At 42.3% G+C, this 24,617-nt stretch overlaps 1 protein-coding gene across 11 annotated transcripts in view; it reads right to left on the bottom strand.

Moving 5' to 3' along the window:
• mpdz (multiple PDZ domain crumbs cell polarity complex component) overlaps positions 1–24,617 on the bottom strand; it is a 110,871-nt gene that overhangs the window by 25,769 nt on the left and 60,485 nt on the right. For 7 of the 11 annotated variants that reach the window (XM_084406009.1, XM_084406016.1, XM_084406015.1 and 4 more), the window contains 8 exons: positions 23,896–24,007; positions 22,049–22,247; positions 19,964–20,005; positions 16,989–17,081; positions 16,796–16,891; positions 15,016–15,193; positions 4,277–4,387; positions 1,160–1,222 (listed from right to left, as the gene is read on the bottom strand). In XM_084406009.1, coding sequence (XP_084262135.1) covers positions 1,160–1,222; positions 4,277–4,387; positions 15,016–15,193; positions 16,796–16,891; positions 16,989–17,081; positions 19,964–20,005; positions 22,049–22,247; positions 23,896–24,007 — 894 coding nt within the window. The remainder of the gene's footprint in view (positions 1–1,159; positions 1,223–4,276; positions 4,388–15,015; positions 15,194–16,795; positions 16,892–16,988; positions 17,082–19,963; positions 20,006–22,048; positions 22,248–23,895; positions 24,008–24,617) is intronic. The other 4 variants (XM_084406017.1, XM_084406019.1, XM_084406011.1 and 1 more) reach the window with 1 other exon arrangement.

The raw sequence follows: 24,617 nt of genomic DNA, 5'->3' as shown, positions 1-24,617 counted from the left end.
TTGACAAGCTATAATAAATGATCTGGGGGGTATTTTGAGCTGAAATTTCACAGACACATTCTGGGGACACCATAGATTTATATTACATTTTGTGAAAAGGGGCATAATATGTCACCTTTAACAAAAAGACCACTCCCTTATTGTACCATAGGAAACTGTGTTTAGCCAGTAACATGCATCACAAAGGTGGTTATCTTCAAAAGACCTGCTCTGAAATGCATAACTAGAAAAATCATATTATAGACATTTCCATGATTTTTTAAGCCTGTAAATCAATTGTAAAACTCTCTGGTATGTCCAGGTTTTGTGTGATTAAGGAACCTTGCCTCAAGCACAACTTCATAATCCATTTTCTTGCACAGTTATGTCTGTGAAATAATCAGAACTTAAACTGACAGGCTATTAGTGAACACTGTGCTACTAAGGAGATTCTGAAAATTCTGTCTATTTCTCACTCTTCATGGCGATCCAAGTCATTCATATGTATATATATACACAGTGTTCATTTTACTGGTTTCAGAAGTTCTTGATTATCAATCAGTGTTGTTATTGTAAACTAAAACTATTAAAAATATTTGTTAATTGAAATGGAACTGAAATAAAATAAAAATACATTTGATTGCCTTGGTAAGAAAAAAAATGTTGCCTTGGTAAGTTTAAGCACTAAAATTCTAAAATAACTAATACAAATTAAGTAAAACTAAATAGAAATATAAAAACCTAATAAAAATGACAATTTAAATGAAAACCGAAAATTCAATAATCAACACTATAGTACAGTAAATAATACTAAGCCAACATGGTTAAAATAACATCAGTGAATCGGTTCTGTTCCTCGTATAAATCTATCTTGAAATCAAAAGACTAGGTCTTTTTATAGTGCTTTTTAAATGTTTTTATTTTATTTTATATATATATATATATTAACAGCCATGGTCTCTATGAACGGTTGTGATAATGAAAGACAGTACCAAATTATTTTGTTACACTGAAGAGAATTATACAGGTTTAGGAACGACCTAAGAGTTAGAAAACAAAGACAAACACAATTTTTGGCGAACTATTTAAAATCCAGAGAAGTAATAGAGTCATGTCTGTGATTAAGTCACACAGTACCACAGTTTAATAAAACACGGATTTCACTCTGGTTTGTACTCACCTTCTCACTGCTGGTCTTCAAGTTGAAGGCTGAAACTTCTTCCACTGCATCCAGCGCAGATGTCTGGAGTTATTAAAAATTAAAGAACAGCCCTCATCAAACACAGCTAAAGAAGTCCCACAAAAACCTCTCTTCATGACCTCAACAATGTCATTAAACTCTAACATCATTTACAAAGCTCTCTATTGGTCTAGAAGATCCAAACTAAAGTCCTCCACAGTAATGAATGTCTGTCCTTACGGCCGTGAGCCAGCTGTGGATTCCCCCTCGTGTTTTGTACTTGTTGTTCAGTACCATTGAAACAAAGCTAGTTTTAAGAGCCATCTGCAGAGAGACATCTGCTGGGCGGGAATGAGGCATGGATCATTAACCCACATCTGGACACAGAGAGTTGATAAAGGTCTGATGAAGAGCAGGACAGGCCACAGGGAGCCAAACTTTAAAGGTGCCTTGATACAAGGCAGTGGCCAGTTAGAAATATACCAGAGCTTGGACATGTTATTGAGATGAGTTCAACATTATTACAACACATTCAATTCTGGATGGGGTGATAAAATGATTCATGGTGTAGTTTTTGGATCTTTTGTAGGTTGATATTTCAGCAAAAACAGTCATGATGTGTGATATCTTGATTAAAAACAGAGTTGTTTTGCGTCAGATCATGGAACCTCTTCTGAAAAAGAAGCACACTTTAAAAAAAAGAGTACTTAAGTGCAAAATGAATCTATGAATGGAATGTTTTCGGACACTTAACTGCATGTTAATTGCAATTAAATATGTATTATAGTTGAACATAAGAGTGCTTTTTTGAGTGTATTTAAGTAGGACTTTTTATATGTAAATTCATAATTACTTATTGTCGATGAAATATGGTTGAAGCGTATTGCCAAATGTACTGAAATATGTTTTAATGCCATGTATTTCCATTTGAACTTTCTATTGAAACTATTTGAATTTGCACTGATAAAGCTGCAAAAAGATGATTAAACCAATGACTTATAAAGTAAAACTTTTAATTTGACATTACAAAGTGCACTTTTTAAAAGTGTACTTAAGTGTGTAAAGAAAAATACATGAAAGTGTACTCTCTTTAAGTACACTTAAGTGGCCTTTTATTCATTATTATTATTATATTATGTGTAGTTAATTATGAAAAAAATATAGATTTGGAGTACACTAAAAAAGCAAATTCAATACAGTTAAGTGCACTTCTTTTTCACAAGGGATGTTTTCATTCTATTTTATTATGCTTATAACCATGGCAAACCACGGAAGAGTTTTCTAAAATGTGCCATTTGATAACCATAAAACACATCAGACACACATACAGGACGTCTCAGTCTAACCTGTAGCGGTTTGTATGTAAAGCAGGATTCAGGATAGGGATGCAGAGTTTGCTCTGAGCGGTTCAGCTGTAGGAGGGCTACGGGAGGCTTCTAGAAGCACAACACAGATGTTAGTAAGCTAGTATATCAGCCTAAACACATTTAATCCTGGGAGACAGATCATTAAAAAATCCAATATGTAAACTAAATGTGGCGTTATTGAAAAAGGAGCACATGGCTTGGGACATTAACAGCGAACTTTGGATAGACATAACAGGAGCATTACTTATTTAATCACATTTGATTGTGTTCCCTTGTAAATGTGTTTTAAGTTGATTTAGTGGCAAATTTTAAGGCTAAGCGGATGCCAATGGAAAGAAGGAATGCTGGAAGCAGAGATAAGACTGTCAGCTGAGGGCCGAACAGAAATTACCTGACACTTTGGCATTGGGAAGCATTTTAAAGTTGCCCCATATTTCTCTATGACAGGAGGTGAATCGAAACTATACAGAGAGTCAGACTGAGAGACAGACAGATGTTGTGAGGATCAAGAGCAGACAGACTTATAAATGAGGAGGAGGGTGAGAGACAGATGCAAAGTAGTCGAGTACATCTTTCTGAGCACTAAATGGTGATGAAAGCGGTTTGTTAATATTTGTGCTGGTTGATATATAAGAGATTCACAATGTACTCACAATGATTCTGCTGACAATATCAAATTAAGCAACACTGCACATTGCAATGATTTTAATATGCTTCTTATTTGGTCATTAGGTTTCTCAAAGAGCATGTCGTTAGATTAGTTTCATGATTCTTGTGAAGTCTTTCTGATTTTAACTTCAAGTAACCAAACTGGTGTCCAAGCTGGTAAGCTTGATTCATTTCTATTAATCTAAACTGTTTCAATTAACTGACTTAAAACATGAAATAATTTTGTTGTACTAAAATGTTTGTATTAATATATGTAGATACATATCACGGTTTATTACTACCCTTGTGAAAAAGAAAAGTGCACTTGTATTGAATCATTGCTTTAAAGAAGTACACTTATTTTGATGTGTTGACTAACATACTAAAGCACATGTGAAGTACTTGATTATAATTTTAACTGTAGTGTGTTATTCAATATTACATTTAAAGTTGTAAACATATTAAATATGTATTTAAAAGTTCTAAAGTATTCTAAAGTTATCTAAAGTAAAACATATTCTAAAGTTTAGCTAATTGCAGTTAATATAAATGTAAACTATAATACATTTTCATTTAATTGCAGTATATTCTTTCTAAGTATATTTTTTCATAAGTATGCTAAAGTGTACTTTTTCACAAAGGTACATTTTGTTATATTGGTGCGTTTAAATGAAAATGTGTGGATGATTTTGTGTGTTTGATGAGTGGAAGATTTTTTTTCTAACTATATTTTTACTGCATTTTGAATATTCTTGGCATGCAGACATTCATTAATACATATCAGGCTGAACATTTTTGAGGTTATCAACAGAATGTAAACAGTCATTATTTGAATTTAATTTGTAAAATGTATATGAGCATCTAACTTTCTAAATAAATGCTTGTGTTATGGCATATCAGTTTTAGAAATTTCACTATTATTGATATCAACTGGACTTTAGTATTGTCACAGCACACATCGAGATTTAAGCTATACTGCCCAGCCATAGTTAGTATGCAACTCATATAAATGTTATAAACACGCACACGTGTTAAGCAGCATAAATAAAAGGATCTTGTCATTTCCCATGATCAGTAGATGCTTGTATAATGTGATACTGACTTTGTCTTTGTGAATGATGCTCTGGACTAGGAACACCACTGGGTTTGCAGCGTTACGGATGGCCTCCACTGCCTGCTCATGACTGGCGTCACGCAGATCTACTCCTCCCACCTGTCACACACACACACACACACACACACACACACACAAACACAGAGAGTCAATAATGGTCTATATGAGCAGGTGTGGAGCTCTGTCCAAAACCCACCAAAAGTTTGCCTAAGCAGGCTGGGCTGCATGACAGTATATACAATGCCACAGTAAAAATGCATGAATCGATTTAGCTAAATAATTTATACCACATTACATTTTAAAAAGTACCAAGCAGAAAACGTACTCGGTTACTGACGTAACCTCGGTTCTCTCTAGAAGAGGGAACGAGTACTGCGTAAGATATCTTACGCTAGGGGAAAATCCTTTTTCCGCGAGATATTGAAGCCAAAAATTATCCTTAATTTTGTAATAATGCAAAACGCGTTGCGGCAGCATGCAGACATAGGCGAGACAGCTCGCGCGCCTATTGGCTGCTCTGCGGCAACTGCAGCAGCCTATCGAGCGAGGCCTGGCGTGACGTCAGACCCAATCAGGGCACTTCGCGCCCGCTGCGTCACGTCCCGCCGAAATGGGCGTGGTCTAGGCCTATAAATACCACTCGCAGGCAGCTATTATCTGGTTTTTCATCATCGAAGCAACCAGAGCGTGTGCATGCACGGCAAGATACGCAGTACTCGTTCCCTCTTCTAGAGAGAACCGAGGTTACGTTAGTAACCGAGTACGTTCTCTTACGAGAGGTCTCTCGTACTGCGTAAGATATCTTACGCTAGGGGACCCAATGCAAAACGCCGTGCATGCTGAGATCTGACACCAAAGACCCAAGGGCGAAAGCCCGGGGTACATATAGTGCACAATCACTCAGGGAACTCACAGGGAGTCCAGGAAGAGGGAGGGGCGAAGCCGCACTCTTCCACATAATATGGTAGCGTCGCTGAGACGCGAATTTCATCATACAGACAGGGCGGGGTACGGCCTGAACTGATGGGGGAATGTGGGTCTTACACAGTTTGCCCAGGCACATCTCGTGCTGCTACTTTTTTACTGTCGAACATTGAGCTGTGCTCAGTAGACGCAGCATTCTGAGCTGACGCATCAGGTCAGATAATACTGGTAAACTTAGACCGACAGCAGCCTGGCCTGCAGGGCGGGAACCTCTAGGTTATAAAACCTTATAAATGTAGACGGGGAGGCCCAGCCTGCCGCCATACAAATATCTTGCAAGGCAATCCCACTTGACCAGGCCCACGAAGAGGCCATGCCTCTCGTGGAGTGCGCTCTGACACCCAACGGGCACTGCATGCCCTTGGAGGCGTATGCCAGCGCTATAGCATCAACTATCCATCTGGATAGGCTCTGTTTTGACGCGGCTAGTCCCTTAGAACGTCCGCTAAACGAAACAAAGAGCTGCTCCGTCTGTCTGAAACCAGACGAGCGAGACACATAAGCTCGTAATGCCCTGACTGGGCAGAGGAGGCTCGCGTCTCTTTCCTCATCAGGGACCGGTAGGGCTGAAAGGGAAATAACCTGCGCCCTAAACGGTGTGTTGAGGGATTTCGGAACATAACCGTGCTTAGGTTTGAGTATAACTTTTGAGTCATTAGGCCCAAACTCCATGCACGCCGCGCTCACAGAGAGCGCGTGCAGATCCCCTATGCGCTTCACCGAAGCGAGAGCCAGCAAAAACACCGTCTTGAAAGACAGGTGTTTCAAATCGATTGACTGTAAAGGCTCAAATGGCGCACCTTTCATGGCTTCCAGAACCGTAGAAAGGTCCCATACGGGGACTGAGGGAGGTCTGGGAGGATTCAGTCTCTTAGCCCCTCTAAGGAAGCGGATGACTAAATCGTTCCTTCCTATTGACTGACCAAGCGTTGTTTCTGAGAACGCTGCTATAGCCGCCACATAAACTTTGAGCGTGGAGGGGGCCCTGCCCCCATCCAACAGCTCTTGTAGGAAGGAAAGCACCTCCGCCACACCACAGTCTGTGGGTGACACACCACGGGCTGTGCACCAGCCCGAAAACACTGACCATTTCGAGGAATAGAGTCGTCTCGTAGACGGAGCTCTAGCCTGCGTGATCGTGTTTAATACTCCTTCAGGGAGTCCAACATGTACCCGTTGATGGCCCAGACATGAAGGGACCCCAGTTCCGGGTGAGGATGCCAGATCGAACCGTGGGCCTGTGAGAGGAGGTCTCTCCTCACTGGTACTGGCCACGGGGCAGTACTTGCTAACTGCATCACGACTGGGAACCAAGGTTGGTTTTTCCAGAACGGTGCCACCAGCAGTACTGAGCATCCTTCTTCCCTGATCCGTTCTATCACCTGAGGCAGGAGAGAGACGGGGGGAAAAGCATAGAGCGGGCGGCGGGGCCACACATGGGCCAGCGCGCTCCTGCTCTTTGAGAAAAATTCCTGACAGTGAGCGTTTTCTTGAGACGCAAACAGGTCTACTTCCGCTCTGCCGAATTTCTTCCACAGCAGTTGGACTGTCTGTGGGTGTAGAGACCACTCGCCTGCCGGAACATTGTTCCTGGACAGTCTGTCCGGTCCTATGTTCAGGAGCCCTGGCACGTGCGCTGCTCTGAGCGAGCGCAGGTTGCACTGAGCCCATACCAGGAGGCGTTCTGCCAGCCTGTACAGGTTCTTGGACCTGAGGCCGCCCTGGCGATTTATGTAGGACACCACAGACATGTTGTCCGAACGGACCAAGACGTGGCGTCCTTTTATCTGGGGACAAAAACGCGTCAGCGCGTTGTCTACTGCCAGCATTTCGAGGCAGTTTATGTGCAGGAGCTTCTCCCGTTCCGACCACTGGCCGAAGAACGGTCTGCCCTCGAGCAGCACTCCCCATCCCGAGGTGGACGCGTCCGTGGACACCACTTTCACCCTCGAGGAAGTCCCCAGGCTTACACCTAATTGGTACCAGTCGCTCGCTCTCCAAGGTTTCAGAGCTGTGACGCACTTCTGATTGACCCTGAGGCGAAGCGAACCGGATGCCCACGCTCTGCGTGGGACTCGCGCTTTCAGCCAAAACTGCAGCGGGCGCATGCGGAGCAGGCCCAGCTGGAGCACTGACGATGCTGAGGCCATGAGACCTAGCATCTTCTGAAATTTCTTGAGCGGGACAGACGCGCCGCAGCGAAACGCGTTCGCTGTGCGCTGAATGTCTACCGCGCGCTGTGGTGATAGTCGCGCTATCATGGACAGCGAGTCCAATTCTGTGCCCAGGGAAGATATCTTCTGACTGGGTAACAGAGAGCTCTTCGCCCAATTGACACTGAGACCCAAATCCTCGAGGTGATCGAGTAAAATGGTCGTGTGTTCTATGAGCACTGCGCGAGATTGCGCTAGAATCAGCCAATCGTCCAAATAGTTCAGCACTCGTATGCCTCTCATTCTGAGGGGTGCGAGCGCCGCGTCCATGCACTTCGTAAATGTACGGGGTGCCAGGGACAAACCGAATGGCAGGACTGTGTACTGATATGCCTGGCCCTCGAAGGCGAATCTCAAATATCGCCTGTGACGTGACGCTATCTGTATTTGAAAATACGCGTCTTTCAGATCTATTGACACAAACCAATCTCCTTGGCGAATCTGCACAAGGATTTGTCTGGTCGTGAGCATCCTGAACTGTCGCTTCACAAGCACTTTGTTCAGTTGCCTTAGATCTAGTATGGGTCTGAGACCCCCGTCTTTTTTCGGTACCAGGAAGTATCTGCTGTATAGCCCTCCTTCGCTCTGAACTTGAGAGAGAGGCTCTATGGCCCCTTTGCTCAGTAGTTTCGTCACTTCGGCTCAAAGTAAATGTGCTACTTCTGTTTTTACCGTGGTCTCGACGCGCGCCACATAGCGGCGAGGGCGTCGGCGAAACTGCAGCGAATAGCCTCTTTTTATAATGTTCAGCACCCACTTCGAAACCCCGGGCAGCTTTGCCCATGCATCTGCATGGATAGCTAGGGGTTGAATACGAAGCGCGCTCCGCTCGCTCAGCGATGGAGAGGCTTCGGCGTGCTGCAACACAAGCATCGCGCTCGTGACATTTGAGGCATGGGGCGCACTGATAACAGCGGGCAGATTGCCCGCGCTCGACTCCTCTGCGGTGGTCAGCCGCGAGGGGGAGGGCTGGGCGGTTCCCGTGGGAACTGTCATGTCTATGTGTGGATGTGGGCGCGGGACAGCGGGCACATCTATCACACCGAAAACATCGTTCGCTTGCGTGAAGCGAGTGCACGTTGGTTTCGTTTTTACAGAAACCATGAGACATGCACAACGCGGTGTTAGTGGGCACTGGGTAGTGGGCACTTTCACCATGTTTGAAGCGCAACCGATCTGAGTCGGTTTTATGTGCGCGAGCCCTGTGTGACAGGCTGTGCTTGTGTGTAGGGATGGGCACTGGGCAGTGGGCATTCTTACTACACATGAAACACCATCGGCCGTGGCCGGGACACCAGAAAATACACTCTTTTGGGGATTTATCTGGGTAGCCGTGAAAACGGCATTTGTGTGCAGGCAAGCGGGTGACAGAACCGACTTGTTGGCTGCAGAAAACACTGGAACAGTCACATTTGCTGGAACTGGACGAGCGAATAGCTTTGGTGTGAGTCTGGCCGCAGCGGGACTTAAACACCGTCGTTTTCCTAGGACGACTTCGGGGCCTCGGGCTTCACCGTAATCCTAGGTCGCGGGCCACGTACAGCGGGGCGGCGACCGGATGAGCGGGAGCGCGGTCTCGCGCTTCGGGCCTGGCGGCGCTGTGAAGTGGAGGCAGTGGACGGTGGCTGTGGCTGTGAGCTCTGAGCAGACGGTTTCGCACGGCCTGCTGCAGAGCTGGAGCGCTTCGGGAGGAAGTGCTTCATAGCCTGTGACGCTTTCTGTACCTCTGCAAATCTCTCCGCGAAATCCTTGACGGAGGATCCAAAGAGGCCTGTGGCGGAAAGCGGGGCGTCGAGGAACGCGGTGCGCTCAGACTCGGCCATTTCCGAGAGCGTCAGCCAAAGATGTCTCTCAGTAACGGTGAGAGAGGCCATATTCCGTCCAATGGCTTGCGCTGCAGACTTAGTAGCACGGAGAGCGAGGTCCGTGGCACTCCTTAAGTCCGGCACGCAGATCGCGTCAGGCCCTTCCTCATCCAGCTTACGGAGGAGATCGGCCTGGAAGATCTGAAGCGTTGCCATGGTGTGCAGCGCTGACGCAGCTTGCCCGGCGGCGGAGAAAGCGCGGCGGAGCAGGCTTGACGTCGTGCGGCAAGCTTTAGAGGATAGGGCCACCTTAGCACGCCGTCCAGCAGAGGGCGGGCATAAGTGGGCCGCTATCGCCTCTTCGACCGGCGGCAGCGAAAGGTATCCTTTGTTCTTGGCATCGTCAACAGCGGAGAATGCCAAAGAAACAGCAGGACGCACTCTAGCCGAATAGGGGGCGTTCCAGGACTTGGCGACTTCTTCGTGTAACTCAGGAAGAAAAGGCGCCGGTCTGGACGCAGGCGAAGCGCGCTCCCCAGGCAGGAAAAATCCATCCAGCCGGTTGTGAGCGGGCTGCTCAGGCGAAGACCACTCGAGGCCGAGGCTCGCCGCGGCCTGTGCGAGTACTCGCGTGAGCTCCGTCTCGATGGACGCTCTCTTGCCTGAAGACATGCGGGCAGGGGGCGCGGGGTCCTCAGAGCCCGCCCAATCCTCACTGCCTGACGCCAGGATAGAGCAGGAATCATCCTCTCCCAGCAGGGCTTCCTCATCCACGATGTCAACGGAAGCGGCGGCGGCCGCTGTCCGTCAGGAAGCGAGGGTGACGAAGCCGGGGAAGCAAGCGGGCGAACCGGCGAGCTTTGGCGGCTGAGGGAGGGTTCCGGGGCCCGCTGGGCACGGCGCTTTTTACGGCGCGACGCCGCGGCGGGCTGGGGAGCAGTCTCGGTGAAGAAGGCTAGGCGAGTCCTCAGAGTCGCCATTGCCATCAGCGAGCGCGAGAGCTGCATGTTCCTCACCCAGGCAGGAAACGCAAATCACGTGGCGGTCCCCGTCGCTGAGTGTGGCTCTGCACGAGCCGCAGGAAGGCATCTTTAAAAAGACGCTAGCTCTTTTAGAATGTGTGTCGCGGCGGCGACACACACACACAAAAGTACAGAGTAATAGAAAGGATATAAGCGCCGGAAAGCGCAGCAGGAAGGCAGGAAGGCGGCGTGGCCAGCGACTTCAGTGACTCGTCCCGCTGAAGGTGCTCTCTCTCAGACGGCGCGGCTTCTTCTCCGGCTCCAGCGATGCGTGTGCTTCGCTTGAAGGATGAAAAATCAGATAATAGCTGCCTGCGAGCGGTATTTATAGGCCTAGACCACGCCCATTTCGGCGGGACGTGACGCAGCGGGAGCGAAGTGCCCTGATTGGGTCTGACGTCACGCCAGGCCTCGCTCGATAGGCTGCTGCAGTTGCCGCAGAGCAGCCAATAGGCGCGCGAGCTGTCTCGCCTATGTCTGCATGCTGCCGCAACGCGTTTTGCATTATTACAAAATTAAGGATAATTTTTGGCTTCAATATCTCGCGGAAAAAGGATTTTCCCCTAGCGTAAGATATCTTACGCAGTACGAGAGACCTCTCGTAAGAGAACTGTGCAATGGCCACTTCCAGTGAATACAGTTTCTCTGATGATAAAGGAAACGTCTTGGTTATTATTGTAAACTCCATTCCCTGATGGAGGGAACGAGAAGTTGTGGCGATGTACTGACACGAGAGGTCACACTTGGGAGCCCCAAACACCTCTGATACTTTGAGAGTTGAATTTGCATGCGCCACTCCCCCACACATAAGGGTATAAAAAGAGATGCCATGCATCTACTCATTCAGGTTTGTGCTGAGGAGCCGAGAACGTGTCCTAGCCATTCAGCGGGCAGTTCAGTGTTGTGGCAGGAGAGATCTGTCTCGTTCACTCCATCAGGGAGCGGAGGTTACAATAGTAACCAAGACGTTTCCTATCTGTCAGTCACTTCGATGTTGTGTCGATGTACTGACACTAGGGGTCCCTATGGAAAATGCCACAAAAAGCTGAACCGTGATACGAGGTTTTAGCGGTGCAGATGTCAGCGAGCTACTGTGTGCCGGGTAACAAGTACACTCAAAACTTTGTAACCTTCCCAACACCCCATCTAAGCCGTGTAGTCCTTTGTACCACAAGGGGACAGAAAGCACAGTACTTATAAAGGGTCGCTTCAACTGTTTATTTTATTTTTTTACCTTAAAGCTGTGCAGGCCAAAAGATATTGTTGGGGAAGCATTTATTTCTCTCTGCAGAAAAAAGAACTCTACAGAAGCCACATACTGCCCAAAGGAAGTTTAACATGTGGAGAATAGATCACATGCACTTGCCAACTGGGAAGTACCTCACAAGTCTGTGCAGTAGATCCTACCTGAAAAGGAAGGAGGTCTACAACACAGTGGCTGGCAAGACAAAAGGGGGGGGGACAAAGGTTCACCATCAGGGAAGCCATACTATGGAAAATACATCATATGGGATTACCACCAGGAAATCATGGGCTGTACATGGGCTGACCTGAAAGGGCATACATCACGAGTACTGGGCTTGGTGTCGAATTCTTCCACCGAATTCGACTGCCGCAGGGTGCCCAAGGGTAAAACACGTCAAGGGTTCGCCGGCCCAGGGAACTTACGTGGACAAAAATGAGCTTGTTATCACCTCAGGGAGGGGAAAAACACTGTGTGCAAATGGAACACTTGGCGTGTTGCCCGTTGATTACCTGTTCGTACCTAACACACAGGATAAAACTGTCTCAACACGGAGATTGTAAAATCTCGCAAAGGTATTGGGTGTCGAGGCACCGTTAACTAGAGCCCAGGAGGATGCACTTGTCATGGAGTGTTCTCGCACTCCTAAAGGGCACAGCACGTCTTGGGCAATGGCATCCACAATCCAGTGGGCCATACTCTGTTTGAAAACAGCCTTCCCCTTCTGCTGTCCCTCGAAACAGACAAAGAGCTGCTTAAAGGGTCTGAAGTGAGGCAGCGCTTACAAGTTCACTATTAGGTGCCTAAAAGGGGTGGTGGGAACTTTGGGCACGTAGCCCGGCCGGGATTTCAGGATCATGTCAGAGTATGCCAGACTGATCTCTGGGCACATTTCGCTGACAGGGAACACCTGCAGGTCCCAAACCCTCCAGGGGCATAAAGGGAGCTCTCTGTAGGCCCAGCAAGACTACACAGTGGTCCCAAGAGAGACTGTGGCAATCACACATCAACTCAAGGTGGAGGGGGACAGCCGTCCCTCCAACCTCTCCTGCAGGAAGGAAAACACTGACCAGACTACACATCTCTGTGGGTCTTCACCTTAGGAAGAACACCAACTAGGGAACAGACTCCACTTCAAAGCATCCACCTGCCTTGCAGAGTGGGCTCTAGCCTGAGTGATAGTGTCCATCACCGCTGGTGATTGTCAACGTAAGTATTCTGTGTCCCATCAAAGAGCGAGATGTGGAGCTTCCAGAGGTCTGGGCACAGGTGCCAAAGAAGGTCCTTCCAAAGGGGAATTCGCCAGGGAGGGGCTGTCGCAAGTAGCAGAAGCTCCAAGAACAAAGTCTGGGTGGGCCAATACGGCGCAACCAGCAGGACCTGTTCTCCACCATCCCTGAATTTGCACAACGTCTGTGCATTCAGGCTCACTGGGGGAAATGCATATTTGCACAGGACCTGGGGCCAGTTGTGTGGTAGCGCGTCAGTGCCAAGGGGGGCCTCGGTCAGGGAATATCACAGCGGGCAGTGTGAGGATTCTTGAAAAAGCAAACTTGTCTACTTGTGCTTTGGAGAATCGACTCCAGATCAGCTAGACCACCTGGGGATGGAGTCTCCACTCTACTCACACTACTGTCACTTGTTGCCGTCTTCAGAGTGAGTTAGTTGAAAGTATGCGTCCTTCAGGTCTATTGCCGCAAACCAATCCTGTTGGCAAATGCTTGTCAAAATGAGCTTCTGCATTAACATCTTAAACAGGAGCTTGTCCAGGGCCCGATTCAAAAATCGCAGGTCTAAAATTGGTCGTAACCCAACACCTTTCTTCAGTATAATGAAGTAAGGGCTGTTAAATCCCTTCATCTCAGCTGGAGGGACAGGCTCTATTCCATCTTTTGCATCTATTGCATCATTCCACATGCAGGAAAGGGGCATCTTCGCCTGCTACCAAGGTAAAGAGGATGCCGCTGAACCTGGGGGGGCAGGGTGGGCAAACTGAATCGCTTAGCTGAGTCTGACTGTCCTGGTGAGCCAGTCTGACTTTCCTGCGGGCAGCTCTGTGCAGATCTCTTAAAGCCTTGGCCTGATGCACTTGCAGGATGGTCATGGTGAGCAGAGTGGAGTTGGCCTGTCCAGCAGCACTGTAAGCCTTCGCTGTCAGAGACAAAGTGAACTTACAGGCCCTGGATGGGAGCCTAGGACGATTCTGCCAGGTGGTGGCATTTTGCAGGCATAAATGGACGGCAGTCGCACACTTCACCTGGGGAACCTCCGTGTACCCCCTGGCCGCCCCACTGTCGAGGGTAATAAGGGTGGATGAGCTCATGAAGCTGGACCTGACAGTGAAAGGTGCCTTCAATGACTTTGTGAGCTCCTCGTGCACCTCATGGAAGAAAGGCACTGGGGTGGGACACGACTGGAGTCACGCTCCGAACCCAGATACCAATCATCCCGCTGCGAAAACTCAGACCACTCCAGCCCAATGTTTGTAGCAGCTCTGGCAAACATGGCAATCAACTCTGCATCGCACTCAGACTGAGCTACTGCACCAGAGGGTGGGAGTCCAGCCAAGTCCTCCGTATTGGAAGGTGTAAGCCCATCCTCCAATGCTGCAAAGAACAGTGTGAGAAATTAGGCTCGCCATAAGACGAGCCGCCTAACTTATCTGTGAACTCCCCTGGGAGGTCCGTGGGGTTTGACCTGGTGGAAACGCTCAAATTGTTGCCCTCATATTGCCCTCAACACTTGCCGTCGCAGCCTTGTACATTGCAGGAGGACCAGGATAGGGGAGTGGCTGAAGTTACTCCTTCTCTGACTAGAAAAGAGTCGCAACTGCAACATTGCCATGGTCATGTTCTCACAATGAGGACATGAACCATCCACGAACGCTTTCTCAGCATGGGTATGACCCGAACACGAGGCAGAGATTGTTGCCAGCCGAGGACAACAGATATTGACCCCATCCAAAAACAACCAGGCGGAAAGGCATCTTTGAAAAGAGACTCTCTGTCTGTGCTTGTTCTTTTAGAGGAAACTGCACTTACAATGAAGCACCCAGGGGAGCTCTCAGCACTTATCTGTGTGTAGAGATGAGAGAGACCACTGAATGTGTCGTCAACACCAGCTTCAACAGCTTCCTTCTTGGCAGAGGTGAATGGAATGAGCTCATGTGATAAACACAACCACTCTGCTCCAAAGAACAAATCTGAATGAGGGGAATGCACGCCATCTCCTTTTATACCCATGTGTCCGGGGGAGTGGCGCATGCAAATTCCACTCAGCAATTCTCATTGGCCTTTTCTCGAAGTATCAGGTTTTTTTTTAAGTATTTTTTTTTTTTTGTAAAAATGCAGAGCGTTTTCTGAAGATTAGGGTTAAATTACAGTATTTATAACTAGCAGTATATAAAAACATTATTATTAACAATTTCCCCATTTAGAAAAATAAACGTGTTTATGTGTACCTCTACAATCCTGTCTCCTGTCTTTAGTGTGCCGTTGCGTCCTGCTGGACTGTCCTCCAAGATGTGTTTAATAAAGATTCCCCGCATCACTTCCCCGTTGCTAAGGCGACTGCCCATGCCCCGACCACCAACAATACTGATGCCCAGAGATTTCCCGGCTTCCCTGTGCAACTCCACTCTGAACAAACACACACATAACATTCAATTAACAAGTAGTAATGGCAATTTTCCAAACATTCTAAACAATACATTTACATGACTTTCCACAGTTGCCCTCACTGATTAGTTGTACAATTAATTTGATAAATTAAAATTCAAGGTCTGTAGATGATACAAGCCTAGTTGAAAAAGAACATGAGTTTCACATATATATTGTAAAATAATAATTTATAGTTTATGCACTATAACACATTCATTCAATGCAGTCAAGGGCATTTTCACATTTCTTACTGTTATAAAGCCACCTTCTGTGTGTTTTCTTTGCACATTTTCCAATTTTTGTTAAAAAACTAAATTTAGTGGCATGTGGGATCTGACTCTTTGATTGCAGGCCAAGGACTTTGACCACAGAACCAGTGATTAAGTGTAAAGTTTATGTTTAATAACTTCAGTCTGGCATTTTAAAATCCAATATTTGATCCAATACTCAGCCAATATTTTGTGAGTCGGACAAAGTTTTGCCAATATGAAGTCCCACAACTGATGAACATTTTCACGGTCAACTTTGTTGCTGTGTTACAGTTATATAAATTTGGCATATGAAAAATCTTTTGATAAATTTCGCCAGCTGGGTCATAAGAAAATCAGGGCAAAATTTGAGATTGAAATGATATATGGCAATGAAAATCTTTTTTTTTTTTTTTACATTTAGGTCAAGTTAAATGTAGTTAAATATTTGGTTAAATATATTATATACCGTATATATCAAGATGCTCATTAGACAGAAAAAAAAAAGTGTTCAATGTATATATATATATATATATTAGGGCTGGGAATCGATAATTTTTTTTTTTACTAATTAATTGCACAATTTGCTGTAATTAATTGCAATTAATTGCATTTCCCCAAAGCATGTAATCATCAATATTTAAACTTAGAATAACCTAATTAAATTAAACAACACAGGAAAAAAAAAGGAACAGAAAATAGCCCTGTTTTAAAATAATATTCAACATCAATATATCAATATATTATTCTTTTTCGATAATCAATCAACATAATAATTTTTTTTTTTTTTTTTCTAATTATCAAAATAAAACATGGTCCTACAAAGCTATTATTACCAGAGTATGTGATCAGAGCAGGTCATTTTACCATTGTTGCCCAGCATGACTATACCAGCACAGTAGGGCTATTGCAAACGGAAGTCTACTACAGAGACATTTCACATTATTTGAGCGGACTTTGCTTTTCCAGTGCGTGATCGGTACATGATTCGAGTGTTTGGGCCGTTAACGACAGAGCAGAACGCGCAGCGCAAACACGGAGCAGAACATTGAGCAAAGAGCGCAGCAGAAATTCTAAAATAGTGGTATAATATGATGAAGATTTTGCGACTTTGTCAAATTCAAGACAATGTACAGTCAAAGGTACAAAAGTTATATGAAAAGTCCAATTTTTAACCGGTGGCAGTAAAGGTTTTGAGAGTGAGATCCTAAAATTGCTCAGATTGATTTTCAGACCCTCCGTAATGAACGCATCAAACTTTGCTCTAAACGGTTTTAAGGAAGAATAATAAGAATACTAACAATGTCAGTGTAACTTTTATATTTGTACTTACCTCCTTGGTAGATTCCAGTTGTTGGATGCTGCTGTCTGTCGTTCACTCTCCTGTCCCTCTCCATCTTCTCTCTCTGGAAGATCTGAGACTGTCTGACTAAACACACAAACTCAAATTTTTGGTCCATTTTACAGCATTTTACCATGAGTCAATGAAGCTGACAGGAGACAGTGTGTGAGTGAGGTATACGTACTGCTGAGTGTTTTTGCCATCAGCGAGATCATCACTCTGGAGCTGCTGGCTTGCCCTGTATTCCTCTAAATATTCTGCAGGTACATACGTGATTCTGCACACACAATCACATGACTCATAAGCTTGTGATAATATTTCACTCATCAGACCTGTCATCAATACTACTGGAAAAAAACTTTAAAGAAATGCCCTGAGCTCAATCAACAGCATTATGCAACATTATGCAATAAATGCTTTCAAATGAGCCTAAATTGCATTTATTGCCTTTTGGTTTATCAGAATTATGGGTAATGTGTGATGTTTTCTGCCTATCTCTGCCCAAGGTGAAATCATAATGAAATCTAGCAATGTGATTGTCAACAACAGCCACTGGTTTATCGGTTAGTAAATGAATGTGTAACAGCAAAACAATTTTCCAATTTTTCTTTTGCATCATCCAAGAATTTAAATCAAATAAAATCAGACTCAACAGCAAGACTGATAATTTAGCTTTAGATAATTATATATATTTCCTTCATTAGTTCACTGTAAAACTGTGATTTGTTTGAAATAGAAATTTTGTGACATTATAAATGTCTTTAATCTCACTTTTGATCAGTTTAATGCATCCTTGCTGAATAAAAGCATTCATTTCTTTTTTTGTGATTGTCAACAACAGCCAGTGTTTTATTTGTTAAAACCAAATAAAATCAGAATCAACAGCAAGCCTATAATTTTGTGGTGTGTGTGTGTGTGTGTGTGTTTTCTGATCAGGAGTAAAAAAAGAAATAGTTTATTTGCTTCATCAGTCCATTATAAGTGAAGATGACAGATCTAATGTAGGTAAATCAAACCTTGTTTTGAACAATTCATGCATGCAGGCAGAGAGATCAAGACATTAGGAACCATGGCACATCGATGTGAATCAAATATTCATTATCTCCACGTTCATTGAAATGCTTCATTAATGAATGAGAATCGATGGCTGGAAACCAAATCATTACCATGAGAGAGAGAGAGATGTTAGTCAAAGATGAACAACACAATACACATGATGTTAGGAAGAAATGACGGCCTGGAATGTTAACGATGGAAAAAGAGCCTCTTGAGAACAAGTATGCATGTTACCAAGGAAACTACGACCTACTCCAACACTGCTTGTTACAGATGTAGCATTCTTGAGTTTGACTAAAATGTGAGTGTTTAACTCTTTCCCCATCAGAATTTTTTTAAAGTTGCCAGCCACAAGAAGTGTTTGATAATTTTCACAAAAATTTCATGGCCCCCAGAATATTTTGTTGTATGAATATCTGAACATGCAATATACTAAAAGAAGGAAAGATTTTTTTAGTTTCATGCATTCGTTTTTATCAACACTTGAATGTGGGTAAGTTTCTTTAAAAACAACAAAATTTTGAAAAAATATATATTTTGAGAAAATCGTGTAAAAAAAAAAGATAAAAAAAAAAAGATTACAAAGTGCATAAGCAATGCTTTAATCGTTTGTTTCTGCTCCTTTTTTGTCTCTGTTTTGATCTGGAGATTCTTTACTTTTTCAGAAGATGCGTGATAGCGCCCCCTTACCGTATGACGGTGAAAACACAGAAAGCCGGGGAAAGAGTTAACATTAGTAGGGTCAAATCCATTATACAGTACAATTATGTCTGTATCAAAATTTGTCTTCATGCGCTTGTTAAAATTTCAGTAAAAAATGAATTGTTCTCCAAGCCCAGCTTAATGTGAAGATAGCCATGAACTTTCTTTAAAGGTTGACTTCCTCGAAAAGTGTAACCACTGTGATGGCAATCACTATTTTTGAACTTCTGTTTAGTGATGCTAGTGGTGCAGACCTTACACACTTCAGCTTTAAGTTAACGTGGTGAACTGTAAATCATTTTGCTACTTTGGTGTGAATAAATGTTGCCATATTGCCATGTTCACAGGTGCTGAACTAACTGGCAATATATTAAGAAATATTTTCAGGTGTTTCTTCACCATTTCATTTCTCTAGTTAAAATGTTTTGAAGAAAACAAGATTTTGAAAATATGTTTTAATTGTGTTCAGTGTCATTGCTGCTTAAGATACGTACCATATTATTATCAATGTTGAAAATAGTTGTTTCATATTTTCGTGGAAACCTTGTTACATTATTTCAGGATTCCTTGATGAGTAGAAAGCTAAAAAACCAGCATTTATTTGTAATAGAACATAAATGTAACATTATAAATGCCTTTACTGTCACTTTTTTACGTGTATGCATCATTTTAATGCATTCTTTCTGAATAAATTCTTTTTCTAAGTAAAATAAGTATAACATTTCAATGATACACAAAAATGATTATTATTTTATTGATCCTTACTGAATTGTAAGCAGGAAGACTTTGAATGTGTGTATTCGATGATAGTATTAGCCTATTATTTTAACATTTTTATTTCCATCATGTCCATTAAAGTAGATGAAGTGGGTCATCTTCTCTTCGGTGTCATTTTATAATGGCAAATACACACATATTAAAAAAAGTGAAACCAGAAGTGAAACAAATCAAAGTGAAACAATTTACAGTAATCATAGTTATCTCGTATAATTTGATCAAATAATAGTGAAAGGCCTTTTTACAAAAATATAAAGTAAAAAAAGAAAAACTATACACTAAATATAATATCATTTTAAATATAATATAATGTAACATTTAAAAAAAACTAAAATAAAGGTACTGCATAATAGAAATGACCCAGTAATGATCATTTGCACTCAGCAGAAGAAAGTCATACAGGTTTGGAAAGACATGAGGGTAAGTAAATTATGACAGAACTATCCCTTTACTGCTGTTGTCAGTCGTTAAAATTGAGTGCGATTACAACAGAATGGAAGGAGGAACAATCAGACTTTTTAGATAAACCTCTGTAGCGGCAGCCCGAAATGCAGAACGGAACGAATGCAAGCAGGGAGTGAGGACAGACAGTGTAAATCAAGCCCAGATGAAGGGAGTACTCACACAGAGATGGGACTGTGCTCTTCCCCCGCAGCACCTGTGGATCTGGAAACGTGAAGAGCAGTTTACGGATGGCAGCCGACACAGATGCGGCTGCCATCAGGATGCAAAATAAAGCAACTTACTAGTTACTACAACTCTGCTGCGAAACAAGTTCTGCGATGGGTTCCCTCGTAAAAAAGAAGTGCACTTAAGTGTATTTTAGTGAGCATTTTTAGTGTACTTCATATCTAAAAAGTATGTTTTAAAAAAACTGCTATTGCAGATCAAATTAATTAAATAAAAGGCCACTTAAGTGTACTTAAAGAGTGTACACTCTCATGACTATGTTTCTTAACACACATAAGTACACTTTTAAAAAGTGCACTGTAATAATGTCACATTAAAAAAACATTATTTTAAAGTATTTCAAATCATTGTTTTAATAATCCTTTGTCGTGCATTAAAGTGATGTGTTGACTAACATGCTAAAGTACTTGCTTAGAATTTTAATTGTATTGTGTCGATATCACATTTAAAGTTAATATATTCTAAATGTAATAAATTGAAGTTCAATTCTATTATAATAATAAACATATATTAAACATGATATACAAGTTTTAATAGAAATTAAATTAAGATGTATTTTAGTTTACCATAAATGCTTGTCAGTACATACAGTAGTACACTTTACCAATATTACACATTTTCAAAAAATAACAGAATTATGAAATTACTTAAGCACTTACATAAAAAGGACTTTTAATATAAATGTATTTATAATTCATTTTCATATAATTGCAATTAACGTTCAATTAAGTGTTTGAAAACATAAAATTCAGTTTGCACTATTATTCTTTCAAAGTATGCTAAAGTGTACTTCTTTTTCACAAGGGTTCTGGATCACCATTGGGCACTGATAAGCCTGTGCAGGTTTGTGAGTAATGTTTTATGAATGTTTGTTTAACCTTTTATTGTATTTGTAAATTCTGGAGTTCTGGTGAAGTTAATGGCTCTATTAAATTGGCAGTACTCATAAAAAGCAATCAACCATAACCCATGACCATACATTTTCCATGCAATTCAAAATTGAAGTACCATCAGAATGTAACACAGCTGACATGCCGTCTCAAAACGTGTTACCAGACACAGAAAGAACAGCAAGATGCGCAGTAACATCCAATTATGCCTGTCTGCATGTGTGGCAAGTTCTCCTGTGACGCTGAAGTTTATTCTGTCGTCCCTCTGTCATTCTTAATCGTGTGTGTGACTGACTAGACCTGATAGACTTAAGGCCCGTTCACACCAAGAACAATAACTATAAAGATAATTATATTAGCGTCCACACCAGCGGACGATATCGTTCTGTTTATTATAAGCGTGCTGCTTTAAATGCACGAGCAGGATGGATTCTGATTGGCCGTTCATCAGCTGCATAAAATCGTTCTAAAAGTGATTCCAACGATATTGTTTCTCTGTGTCGTTATCGTTATAGCACTGGTGTGAACTCTGCTATTCTTTAATATTGTGATTTTTTTTTTAAACTATATCTTTATCGTTATCTTTATAGTTATCGTTCTTGGTGTGAACAGGCCTTTACACTACTGTTCAAACATTTCTTATTAATGTTGAAAAGAGTTTTTGTCAAGATTCCTTGATGAATAAAAAAAGTTTAAAACATTTGTAACGTTATAAATGTCTTTACTGTCACTTTTGATCAATTTTTTCAATCAGTAATCGAGTACAATTTTACGCATCTCAAACTTTTAGTGTATGTTCAGTGATATGGAAATAAACAATATACTGCCTTTTAAAGCAAAGCAAATATTGATAAATGTGATTTATTAAATGATTAATCAGTATATGTTATAATTCATGAGATTCTTTTAATTAAAGAATTAATAGCACCAGATTTTTTTTTTTTTTCAAAAAGACAAGTGAAATCCTGTGTTTCGATGATGTAAAACAATAAAACACAAACCCTTTCTGAAGGGAATGTAATTAGCCATGTGTCAAGAAACAAAAATAGAGAGAGGTTGATTTCTACCTGAGAAGTTGAACAGAAGCTAAACTTGAATGCCTGAATCAGGGTTTGTGTGAACATCTCACCCCATGTCTGGTCCAATCAGAGAGTGTCTGCGCAGCATGGCTCGCGCCTGCGCGTTGGTCAGATTTCCTGTCAGTTCTCCGTTGATGGCCAGAATAAGATCTCCGACCCCGAGTCGTCCATCCCGGCTGATGGAGCCACCATGAATGATGCTGCGGATCAGCATTCCTGCTCCATCCTTCAGCGCACACACGGTCATTCCTGAAACACACGTGAGTATAAAATTTGCTCTCTTTTAATCCATAAAATGGATGCATGCCCTATTTGAATTTTAGTTTTATAGTAGTAGTAAGTATAGTATTATTGTCACGTGGGTGGTTGTATAAACACACATGAAGATAAAGATATATGCAAAAAGGCAATATTTAATAAATCCACAGGTAAATCCACAAGAACAGAGTAACACACAACAAATCCATTAACTGATGACATCAGACACTGAACTGAAACAGAACCAAACATACAAGTGATAATGATGATGATAATGAGTGAACAGCTGAACATAATTAGTGTTTGTGACAAGAAATGAGTGACGAAGGCAGACAATGATGAAACACAAAGAAAAATAATAATAGAAATAGAAATAATTTTAGAAAAATAAAATTAATAATAATAATAAAAGTATCACTTTGCAATGCAAAGGCAGACATTATGAACCCCTTACACATAGATGCTCTGCTCCAAAACCCATTGAGCTGCCTACAGATGCCGCATTGTAGTTAAGTGTATTTAAAATGAACCATTTTGCCTGATATTTGTGTGCTTAAATTTTCTGCTTATGAGGGTATTGCATGGCTATCTTGGTCTCATCTGAGCAACACTTAGTAGTGGGTGTTAAGTCAGCATGGTAAAAAATCCTCTGCCAGGAATGTAAATGTACTTTAATTTAAAATCTTCCTAGATCAAGAAATAGAGAGCATTAACACCTGTGACATTAAAAAACAAGTCCAGTTCCAAATTAATGCGAGAGATTAAAATTTAATAACCTTATAGTGTATTTTGGCAAAGCAGACTGCTTCGGATTGCTGCTCTGGGATAAAGCTGTCCCTAACTGCTAGTGTACGATCCAACAGCCAAAATCACTGTAGATCAGTGGCTGGAGAAAACTTTCTATTTTCAGCTTGTATTTGAATTTTGCGGGTAAATTGTAGGCATCTCAAAAAAATCCACGCTCTCTTGAATGTCGCATGATGTCCGAAAAAAATTCTCCATGCACATTTTGCATTCGGTTCAAGTTTGTTGAATATTGACGCACCAAATCACTGTGTTGACCAATTAGAAAGGAACTTGGTTTGGAAGTGACCTCTGTGTGAGTGGTGCTTTGTTCATTGCTACACTATTTACAGTGTACAGTGGAGCTTCTTGTTTTTTTTGCAAGTTATGTTTTTGGTCTTTTTGTGCCTTTATTTGATAGGACAGTAGAGATTTTGACAGGAAAGCGTGGGGTGGAGAGAGAGGGGAAGGGGATCGGCAAAGGACCTCGAGCTGGGAATCGAACTCGGGTCGCCGGAAGCACAGTTGCGCTATATGTGGTCGCGTTAACCATGGGGCTATTGGCGCCAACCAGTGGAGCTTCTTTACTAATAAGCTAACAGCTAATAACTGTAACTGGGTTGTTTGCCATTTCAAAAGAGGGTGCTTCTGAAACTGGGGACATATTCATTTACATTAATTTACACACAACATAACAGCCCTTGTGAAAAAGAAGTGCGCTTAATTTTACTTTTACACTATTGAGTGTGAACTTTAAAATTTGAAAGTAAATTTGAAATCTGTAATAAGTACTCTTTAAAAAAAAATGCTGGCGTACTTCTATTTCACAAGGGAGTACACATTCCCATTCTCATACCTAGACTGGAGCTGCCCTTGACCACAGTGATGGTCCTCTCAAAAGTGCTCCCCGCAGTGACGTTTAGCTGCTGGGTCTCATCTGCGGTGTTAGCTGGAATGAAATCCTCTTCCTGTGAGGAAAAAAAGGTTCGAATCCTCATCAAAAACAACATCAAAGACTGAAGTCAAGGACACAGCGTGATGAAAGACGTTAGTAGGATGAGGTCGGATTGTAAGGGTCTTGTGGGGAAGCAAGAAGGATGGGAACAGAATGGCAATACTAGATTAGCAATAATGAGTGGTGCTTGACTTGACTTTCAAAACTCTCCACCACAATGTCGGAGTAGGTCTGGTCACTTTTCCAGTATTTACTATTACTAAGGTATTTTGAGTGGGTTCAAAGATTTGATGGCAGTAGTAGGGCAGAACGATTTGGGGGAAATCTAATTGTGATTCTTCTGATAAAATGTGAATTAAAATTTTTAAGTTTCAGGGTAGTTTGTAGGCCAAGCATAATGTAATTATGTATCAGTATGGATAAAATAATAATAATTACAAAAAAAAAGAAAAGAAATATTGCTATTGTAATATTTCACTCAAAAATAAAATTGAGTATTTAATAATAATAATAATTGTATATTATTATACTTTATATATTTTAAATAACTTTATATTATATTTTTAATATTATAAAAATATTACTATTATTATTATTACTAAAAATGTAATAAGAAATACTGT

This window comes from Rutilus rutilus (genome assembly GCF_951802725.1).
Source record: "Rutilus rutilus genome assembly, chromosome: 3".
Classification (NCBI taxonomy): Eukaryota; Metazoa; Chordata; class Actinopteri; order Cypriniformes; family Leuciscidae; genus Rutilus; species Rutilus rutilus.
Note: the sequence above shows the minus strand (reverse complement) of the source record. Positions and strands in the feature narration are given on the sequence as shown.